Here is a 10,515-nt window from a genome sequence, read left to right on the forward strand (position 1 = left end):
GGCTAGTGTGTCTACGACCAGCGATGGACACATGTGTGATAGTGGACACTTATCCCCGTCCTCTAATCCAGTTCCCACCCAGGGCGAAACTTCATATCCAGTAGAATTGCCAAGAGGGATCATCGATGTTGCAGTCTACTGCCTCCTCAGTTTCGCTGGAATTCGATAACTGCCACGGTTGGCTCGTAAGCGTTTCCTTACAGCATTGACTAACATGGGAGTGACCAAGAAGAGCGCTGGAGACGATGCTCAAAAGAGGAAAGGAGCTATGCAACAAGTTGATTGTTTATTCAATTCTCGATTTTGGTAAAGAAGCACTCTGGGCCTCCGCCGCAGTACTGTCGCCGCGTGGGCTGTTCTTTGTAAATCCCAGTAGCCTCAAGCCCTACTGCGCTTCGAATTTATGTGTTCTACCCGAGTATTATGCCTTCTTTCGTCTTCAGAAATATCTTGCGACGCAACAGACCTCTCTTAACAATTTGTGATGGCTGCACAAAATTGTCTCATACTGATTGCATAAACATAAAACGATCAAATAAGTGTAGAAGTTGCTCAACTTACTCATTGAATGGGATTCAAATTAGTAAAAACTGCTGCTGGGATACTTCCGGCCAGAGCTGGATGAAAGGAAAAACAAGGTTCTGCATGCACAGTCTCGGACGCATCGCAATCTTTATTGGTTAGCACCATAGGCTAATACTCCAAAAAAACATTGATGGCCGCGATACTTTATAAAATGCAAATAATCTTTGGTAAAAGAGACCATCTTTACGTTCACCCAACTACTAGAGCGAATTAAGCACTGTCTGCATTTAAACGTACTAGCTAAAAAGACAAAAATATTACTAAATTAAAATTACTTCTAGGAAAATGATAACCCCAGGCCCAATTAGCTATGATTTTTAATAAAAGACGTATATCTATTTTTGTGCAATTTTACATGCATGTTATGAAACACCACATCCGAATGTGGAATTTAGTTGTTGGTTGTCAGACTTAGCATTGGGAATTTTTCCTATATTAGATTTGTTAGTGGCCTTGTAGAGCAGTGCCGCTCTTTTCGAAATCTGGAGCGTGACGATGGTATTGTTGTGAGAAGGGTTGTGTATTTCCTCTTTAGAGTGCTTTAAAAGCAATTCTAAAGGACGATGTTTTGGACCTAAATTTGGTACTTAGTCGTCTTCACCGGTTTTCAAGACGTCCAAAACTATTGCAGTCAATGTTTAAGGTTTGTTACCTTTGGATTGATTGCGAATTCGTAGAAAGTATGTGCTGTCTGGAGTCAAGACTCTGAGGATAGGATGGTCCTTGCACTTCTTATTATTGTAAAATCGCTTCAGCGAAATCCCGACTTCTTTAGTTCTTGCACAAGAGTAAGACCTCATTTTCATTACTGTTATGTCGTAGTCTATGTACCTTATCTACGTAAAGAATTCTAAATTCATCTATGGAAATAGTATTGCCAAAAATGACCTAATGAAGATGGGACTTTTGGAGGTTTATTCCTTGCAATTGGATGAGGCATACAAACATGCTTTCGTCTTCATTCGACAACTGGCTATTACTGTTCGTAAAGCCTTCCTTCACGCTGACAAAGTAAGCGCTACGCAAAACTTTTTGGTTGTATTCGAGTGCATAGCTTCTTCAGAAGTTGTGGTTTTCCTCTCCTAGGAGGAAATTCGTTCGGTTTACAATTGGCAATTCATTTGTAGTCTGAAATTCTGGTGCGAATTTGTGGCTTACAATGCCGCCTCCAGTGATCTCATAAAATCTCTCACTCATCCTCTAACGCAAGTCATTCTCGGTGCGGTGAGGTAGGCCTTTCATTGTAGTCACTTTTCAGATTGAGTCCAGGGAATCGCTGGATTCCGCTGCGTTTCCATCTCGTGGAATGCCTCCATTTGGTTGCTGGAGTCGACAAAAGGCTGTACAACCAGGAAGACAATAGTAGCAGTGAAAAAGGGAAGTCTTCTGCTACATTGCTAGTTCCAAGTCTTCCTCTGCTTCTCGATGTCTTTCAACTCTTCGACTTCAACAAACGTGCTAGTGTTGCTTCCAGGTGAGTTCTCCTAAAAACTAGTTCTTACTATCGAGACCTTTGTTTGATTGTAAAGCGCCTTTCTTCACTGTACTTAAGAGCTCCGATGGATCTGCGTCTCATGTTGCACTTTTCTCCATCCCAACTCAAGGAGACGGCTTGTATGGACGCCGTCGCAGACTGGCTTCACGATCTCCTTACAGAAGCCCTTTGTCTCTATGCCAACTCCATCGCATTTCCTGAGTATTCCGCCGCTGCCCTCTCGGAGGTATCATTCTTTTTATCTACCGTGCCCTCAAAATCACGTACGAGTATCTTGACTCAAAGATGACGTCTTTGAATTCAGGCTATTTTGAGGTTGTTGGCGATCAGGACGATAATTATGTGGTTGTGATTCTTTTTAGGTGCGAGGTTTTCTGAAATCTTGTCGAGTAGCGAATTTCACCCGTAATTTCAAGTCCCTTCTTACCAAGGCTAAAGAGCACGTAGATTTTGTGAAAAGAAAACGCTCTACTATTAAGAGCCTTTTGGATTCGCGGGAGATTGTGAGTGTCTTGCTATTAATTTCCGCTGTTGTTAAAGTCAGTAGTGTTTACTTTTGAACTATGTATTTGGGCTGTACAAAATGACCGTCTTTATGGCTGATAAACTAATTCATAAATTATATTTGATGCGAATGATGGAACATTCATGCACTTTATTTATTGCGCCTAAGGGTTCTCGAAACCTCTTTTTGAATATTTAGCTAGTCTACGCAAACTACTTTTCGAATATGTGTTGATAAAATTGTGTAACTTTCGAATCCATTTCGGTCTTCTTGACGCCGATTTCGTGGTTGTACGCTTGGGTGATATTCTAAGTGGAGTTAAGGTTCTTCCTAATGGCTCTGGATCTCCGATTTTTTCTGCTAGTCTTTTCGGCTTCTAGACCGCTTTGGAGTCCGTACTTGGGCAACCGGAGTCTCCTCTTCTTGCGTACTACTTGATGCATCACAAGATTCGCGTCCGCGAACTCGCCACTCTCTCTGAACGTTTTAAATTTGAGGTGGGTTCCCCTCTTGCTCAGGCTGCTTAGCAGGTGCCTTATTCGGAAACGCATTTGGAAAGCTAGGGTTGAACGTTTCTGGTATATCTCGACATCTCTGGAGAAGGCTGTAAATCATTCGCGAGGTTATTTCACTATGATGATCTGATTTTTTCTTTTGATACTGCAAATTTTAGCTCACAAACAAGCTGTTCATGGTTAAACTAATAAACACCGAGGTAGGGAAGTTGGTAGTTATCATTTGGTTCAGAAAGAACCACAGGTACATGTGGCTCGCTGATGGTGAAACTTCAGATGCAATCCAACCTACAAGATAATACATGCAAAGAGAAGCTCGTTTCTCTTCGTGCTTCTACTATCTGGGAAACGTTACCTGAATTCGGAATCATAGTGTCTGTATCATTTCGTTTGTCAGTAAGTACTGTCATTAGTGCCTAAATAAATGGAATCCATTTCGCACTACATAGGAGGGCTGTTTTGACATCAAGAAAGAAAGTCTGGAATCACTAGAACTATGCGCATATCTATCAAGACATCAGGAGAAGCAGGAGTGAAGCAAACCTATTTCTCTTTCAGTCACCGGCGGTTCCTACTCTACGTTAACTCCTGAATAGAGGCTTGCACTCCGCATGTCAGCCTTTAACGCGATTTTCATCACAAAAGTTTACTTTCTAAACACCAACAGCAAGGCGTCTTCCCGATTAATCAAGTCACCCAGAGTGACTTGCCTTTTGGCATACATTTTCCCTGTTTGCCTTAATCATTCATTGTTTTTAAGGAAGGGAAATTCGCCTTTTCGAAACGACTAAGCAGTGGTAGTTGTCTACACATGGTTTGTTTTTCGTGCACTGGAGTCTTTGAAAGCTGCACATCATTGAACGAATCATCACATCTAATGGTGCTTTTGGTGTTTAATTGATTACGTATATTTCGGGATTAATATGTCATGTTCAAATTTCCTCTGCTTATTACAGGGTGAGGAGCATGTGAAAGTGGGGGATGATTTTGCTCAAGAGATGGAGGGGTCTACGAAGGCAAAGAGTCTTAAGGCGTCGGAGCGACGTTCTCTCGCCTTCAATGAGGAGGACTCCGACCACTCCGACACGGCAAGTGATGTCTCCTACGACATTGATGATGGCACTGCTGTAACCCACATCCCGCGTTCAGGCCGGAGGAGTAAGAACTTGGAGGGAAAGGAAGAAAAGAGCTCAGATTCTGGTGAAGCCGACTTTGATTTAGATGCAGTATTGAATGAGGTTGATGCCAATGACGATGATGGGATCGCCAACGGTAATGAGGATGAATTGGAGGAATTCCGAATTGATGATTTCGAGGAAAATGATGATGACAGTGACGGAAAAGACAGCCGACGCCAACGCATCATGCGTGATGATCCAGATCTTGGAGCAATGCATGAGGAGGAAAGTGAGGTGGAGACCGAGAATGAGGCAGAACCGATGGATGTCGACATGGACTCTTTTAGCTCCGGAGACGAGGAAGAGTTGGAGGAAGGAAAAGAATATGAATTTTCACCTCCGAAGGTGCTTCGATTGAACGCGACAGACAAGAAGTTTGCTCCAGGTGTGAGATGCGGTAAAATAAATAAAAAGCAGAACAGCAGTGAACGAGGACACTCGTTGATAGGGGAGAAAAAAGTGAATAACTGGAGAGACGGTAAAGACAAAAAGAAGGGGAAGCGGGTGCGAAGTGGGCCCCGTTGAGTTCTCCACTGCTTCTGTCCGCATACTTCCCCATTTGTGTATTTTGTGTCGCCATTTCAAGCAATAAATCTCATTGGGCACGTGGGTGTCTACACCTGCTAGCGTTGGGCGGTCTACCTGAGTTCGGCCGTGTTCGGATTCTCTATCGAAGGCGGGTACTCCGACCCGAGCGGTAGGTGTGCCTTTATCCCTGCAGTCTGTGGTGATGGTGCAAGGTTCCCTACACTTTGTCAGTAGTTTTCCGAACTTATGGCCTTCGTTCTACGCCAGAAGTTTTGTTAAGCGAGTAAAGCGAGAGAGGCGATAAGGCATTCCATCAATAGAGTACTGCAGGCCAGTTGATACAGTTACATTTCGAGTGGAATGGGTGTAATTAGTTTGGCTCATTTTGGTGCATATTTCAAAGATGGGACAGGTAGAGCGAATCATGAGGTCTTGCAAGCTTGCAATCAAGGGTCGTTGTGCGGGCTTACAAGTTGTTGAAATAATCTATTCACCTAACAACATGGTGGCAGCTTTCTAATTTGAGTATTTATGTTTATTACATTGCGTATTTTTTGCTCACTTCTTAAACCTGACCAGTACTATAGTTTAGGTTTATTTAGCCGCAGAAAACAAAAACTGATGTTTTGAATACTGGAATGGGCCGGCGTAATGCTGCTGTAATTAAATTCTCCTGTAGATTTTATAAGAAAATTTGAGTTCATCTGAGATACTATTTTTGAAACAAGATAATGCGATTTCTATTATGGACAGAGTCAGTTACGCAGTATTATCCAGATTTCAAAGTGTTCACCCTTTGGATTACTGAACACCTTAGCCAGGAACAATTTCACGAAATCTGCGCATTTACATATCAGTGGTGACATGATAAGACACAGGCAAGCATGCCCCTGTTGAGTAGCTACCCACTATATTTGAGCGCCTCATACTACCCGCCCATTTCGATGCTCATGCGAATCACATGCAGTCCCTCTATACAACGCGTGTTGGTCGCATTAACCACTCTCACATCGCCGTCATCAATTGCTACATTGTCTCCACGATCCCTAATGTTCGCATTGCACTTCCCACCTCATCCGTGCAAATTCACTTCGTCTGATTCCCTATTATTCCAGAGGATGACTTTTCCTTTTCTCCACCTACATTTGAGAAAACCCCGTTATACTTTCCGAATACCAGGTTATGTCGACATATATCTTTGACTAAACAAACAAAACAGCCAACTGATATCGATATAAATTCAATTTTACGAAGCTGTCTGGGCGTTGTAGCTGGAGGTTTTACCACGTGAGGTTCAATCAACCTTCTGGATGGAAAAGCCTGAGGCTCAGTAAGTATCTCAGAGGCTAGCAAGGGCACGACTACGTATAACGTCTGTTTATTCGCCTTCTTCTATTGACTGCTGACCCATCAGCTAATGAAAATGGCCTGCAGAGTTAATGCACTTTTCTTAAACGAGTGTATTTGAAAATGCTTTCTGCGATTCCACGTGGCATTGATCCTCCATTCTACATACGGTGGAGCCCTTCAACGTTTGGATCTGCTTGTACATTCACCGCCAAGCTAATCTACCGTTCTTGCAGCTTGAAACATAGGTAACCATTCCACCACCACTATATATTGGAGCGCCTTGGATTCGCATTTGCTTCACCAATTCTGAAAGACAAAACAAAGAAGCTTCAAAAACTACATATCTAATGGAGCTTATTGTCATCCTGAACAATTCTCTAGGTGACTGCTTTAAATTGCCGTTATGTTGGATTCTTTGGTGATTTTAATAACACCAGGATTTCGGTTGGACAGGTTTTATTTGTTAAAAAAGCAAAAACCCGATTTAATGTTGAGCTCTACTTGGTACCAATGAAGTTATGAGCCCTAAACTCGCCAGAAATGTGTGTTTCTAATGGAGTATTACCTGATAAGCATGGAGGTATTACCGAACAAATCCAAACGCGAATTTGGCGTCTCATATTGCTTCGCACATTGCTTAGGTTAGAATGGTTTGCAGTTTATGAGTTGTCATGTCAAAATTGAATTAGTTGGCATTAAGGAAATAAAGAAATGGATAATGGATGGATTAGATGTGCATGAAGGAATGATAATGTGGCAGGTGTAAAGGTAGTAAGGGTGAGATCGTCGAATGACTAGTTGATTTAAAGCATTAATGAATAAAATCGAAATTTACGAATGAAAAGATGGATGGCGAATAAAAAAAAGGCATGAAGGAATGATAGCATGGTTGAGTGATTTTTGAGAACAAAGGATCGTCGAATGACTTATTGCTTTCATTAGGGATGGAATGAACCTGAATGCGGAAAGGGAAACTTGCATGACGGATAAGTCAGTAAATTTTGAAGGAATGGTGGTATGGTAATTTAAAAAAAGTCGTTGGATGTTTGGCTGTTTTTGCACACGAACGAATGAATCTGCATTTCAAAAAAGGAAGTTTGGTTGACTATAGCGCCAGAAATGCATGAAGTAATGATGGCAAAAAGATGAGTGAATGGCAGGGTGGAAAGAATCGTCGAATGACTTATTTATTTCACTTATGGATGCTTGAATCGAATTTTTGCGGAAGTGGAAGATTAAGTCCCTAATGAACCCTAATTGCATGCAGGAGTGATGACTGCTAAATTTGCCTGTTATGAAACAAGAGATCGCCGGGTGAAATGAATTAATGCTTGAATGACGGAATTAAAAGTAACACACTGTCGGGAGAAACTATTTCTGATAAAGGTCAGGTAGCTTTCCTTGAATTTAAGCTCCACATTTTAGACTTACTCACATTTTTTGCGCTTGTCTTTTTATAACCGACTAAACATAGACAACTCATCGTTTCTTCGCTCGTTAGTCATAATGCTGGGGATTTGTTCATAACTTTTTCACTATTATTCTTTAAAAATTTAAAGGAAATACTTGTAAGAGATCGAACAAAAACTGTGCTACCTTCTAAGTGAGAAAGTTCTACCCAAAAGTCATTAGTTCTAATTTAATTTTCAAATGACCGTCTTAGGAACAGCCATCTCATCATAGATTGGGCAAAACAAACTTCATCACTCACTTGCTTGTTGGTAGGAGAGCTTGAGCTTCACTTATAGGTTTATCCGCTTGATAGACGGCATGAGATTTTGCGGCAAAAATTGCAATTTTGCCCAAATTTGATAGCAAATCTCAGATTTACGAGCATTTATTTAGCAACTGTCTTGTTACAATAGATTACACAAAACACAACTCATTGCTCCTTCGCTAGATGGTCGGAGAGCCTAAGTTGCTATTATATTTTTATTTACAACTTATTCAGCATAGGGGATTTTACAATGAAAACCCTATAACTATGAAAGTAGATGAAGTGCGAATCTCGGATGTTCTCATAACACTTTAGGAACCCTAGTGTAAATATGGATCTAAAAAAAAAACAACTTACATCTCATTGACGCGTTGATCGGGAAGGTTGTATCTAACAAAAAACAACATTTTCTCCCTTTGGCATAAGAGATTATAAAAAACCAATTATTTTGCCTAGAGGTGAGATGGGAATCGGAGAAATACTCGTAAAGTTTTAGCGGCCGCCTAAAGAAATAAATTGGACAGAACTCAACTTATAACTAACTCATTCGTTAGTCAAGTAGCTGGAGCAAATCATTTAAATTTATCCTTAATTTATTCATTGGAAGAGATGGTGCAACAAAAGGCTACTAATTTTTACAAGCGTTAAAATGCTAGTTTAAGATTTATGCATAATTTTTATTCAAACACCTTATTATAACAAAATAGACAAAACAAAACCTATCTTTCCTCCGCCCGTTGGTCATAGAGTGGAACTTTTACTGAAAACCTTAGTTGCTAATTGTTTAGAGTAGGAGATTTAACAATAGTAACCTAATAATTTCGAAGAGAGTTACAATACCAATCTGACATTTACTTATGCTATTCTAGTAGTCGCCTCGTTATGAGAGGATTGACAGCGTTCGTCATCGCCTTTTCTCTCATTGATCAATAGCTTGAGTTGTTTTTAGCATTATCCTTTTTTTATTTGGCACAACAGGTACTACAACAGCCGTAAAACATTCCCACGAGACTATTTTAAGCACCGTCTTTACTAAATTGTACCGTCCCGAGACTCCCTGAAGACGAATGAAGACACAATACTCGGGCGGAATATATATATTCAGCGCAGAGAAGGTGTCTGGGCTATTGGCATGGCCCAAAAGGCCAACCCACCCAGCGAGGTACCAGAGGGCTAATTCGAAGTACAAAGTGGAGCCTCACCAGAACCGAGGGATAAACCACTATCGTATTACATTATCCCTTATTTATTTGGCACAACAGGTACTACAACACAAAGCTATTTATTTTTAAGAAATTGAAATGCAAGTCCGATTTAATTGCAATTTTTATCAAGCGCCTTGTTATAAGATGGTGAAATGGACACAAATCATTGCCTCATCGGTAAAGAGCTTGTGCTTAACTGATGACTTCATCCATTAGATGTTCAGCGTAGGTAATCTAAAATCAACTACTCATAATTATGATTGGAGTTGAAATGCAAATCTCCGACACAACTCATCGTTATTTTGCTTGTTGATCAAAGAGCCTGATTTTATCTAGAATTGCGTCCTCCTCTTACTCAGTACGCAAGATTTTATTGCCAGAAAATGCCAATTTCAATGAGATTTGAAACGCAATTCTGAGAGTTACCTATGATTCTCTAGTAGCCTCCTTGTCATAATAGATTGGACAGCCCACAGCTTATCGCTACTCCGCTTTTTGATCATAGAGCTTTTGTTTGTTCGCTTAGGAAATTTGATAACAGAAACTAAATAATTTTAACAGAAGTTTAAATGCAAATCTGCGACAGACACGTCACACACGTCATCGTCTCTCAAGGCGGATATAAATACGTGCCCTTTCATTGAAATCATTTATTTGTAACCTCACATCTTGCACAATACGAGATGACCTCCTCTAAACAATCTTACTAATCCAAGAGTATAAAGCAGGAAGCAAAAAAGAAGCCCAAATATTGCGTTGGTGATTGTGGAATTCTCATAAACTTTCCAAGGCCATTTAAGTAACAAACACTGGATTTGTGTGTTATTATTCCACTCGATTGTTAACAACCAAACAATTGACGAAATGTTTTGTTTTGCAAAACTTTCTTTCAGAAATGATGACATCTGAAATATCAGAAAATAAGCACAAATCAGACAGGTAGAACTTCAAATTAGAGCAAAAGTCATTTCGGTGTGCCTCGAGTCAAGTAGATAAGATTGGAGGAATGCTGTATATTATATTCATTTGTAAATTCATTCTTTCAAAGTGTTCCATGTAAAACGTCAAGCTTTAACTGCTGTTAAACAGCTATTCAATGATTGACACGTAATATCTTCCTTTTTTCATCCCTACCGCTGGTTTTAGATTCTTGGATCAAAAGCATTGGTTTATAAATTATTGTAATTTTATGTGGAAATCAGTGTTTGTCTTCCCTTTGGAAATCAATGACGTCCACTCGGCATGGTCTACTGTGACTCCTTGTCATCCAAAAGATTATTCTATCAGTCACTTGCTGCGGGTAAATTTAAAATTCAGAATATTTACTTCTTCTTTAAGGCATTTCTTTTGGGATACGTTTTTTACTCAAGCCTAATAGGATTGGTCGGATGCACATGTGTAGCGTTCAGAGACTCCCTGAAGACGAAAGAAGACAAC

At 40.4% G+C, this 10,515-nt stretch overlaps 1 protein-coding gene across 1 annotated transcript; it reads left to right on the forward strand. All coding sequences in view use genetic code 11, as the record gives it.

The window, feature by feature from the left end:
• Positions 1 to 1,531: 1,531 nt before the first annotated feature.
• On the forward strand, positions 1,532 to 4,803 carry EGR_03939 (Nucleolar complex protein; the record flags this gene model as incomplete). Its single annotated transcript, XM_024493188.1, has 4 exons — positions 1,532 to 1,596; positions 1,844 to 2,059; positions 2,138 to 2,306; positions 4,057 to 4,803. The coding sequence occupies 4 exons, from the start codon at positions 1,532 to 1,534 to the stop codon at positions 4,801 to 4,803; spliced, it is 1,197 nt and encodes a 398-aa protein (XP_024352460.1).
• Between the last annotated feature and the right edge of the window lie 5,712 nt (positions 4,804 to 10,515).

Source organism: Echinococcus granulosus, assembly GCF_000524195.1.
Source record: "Echinococcus granulosus chromosome Unknown EG_S00022, whole genome shotgun sequence".
In the NCBI taxonomy this organism is placed as follows: Eukaryota; Metazoa; Platyhelminthes; class Cestoda; order Cyclophyllidea; family Taeniidae; genus Echinococcus; species Echinococcus granulosus.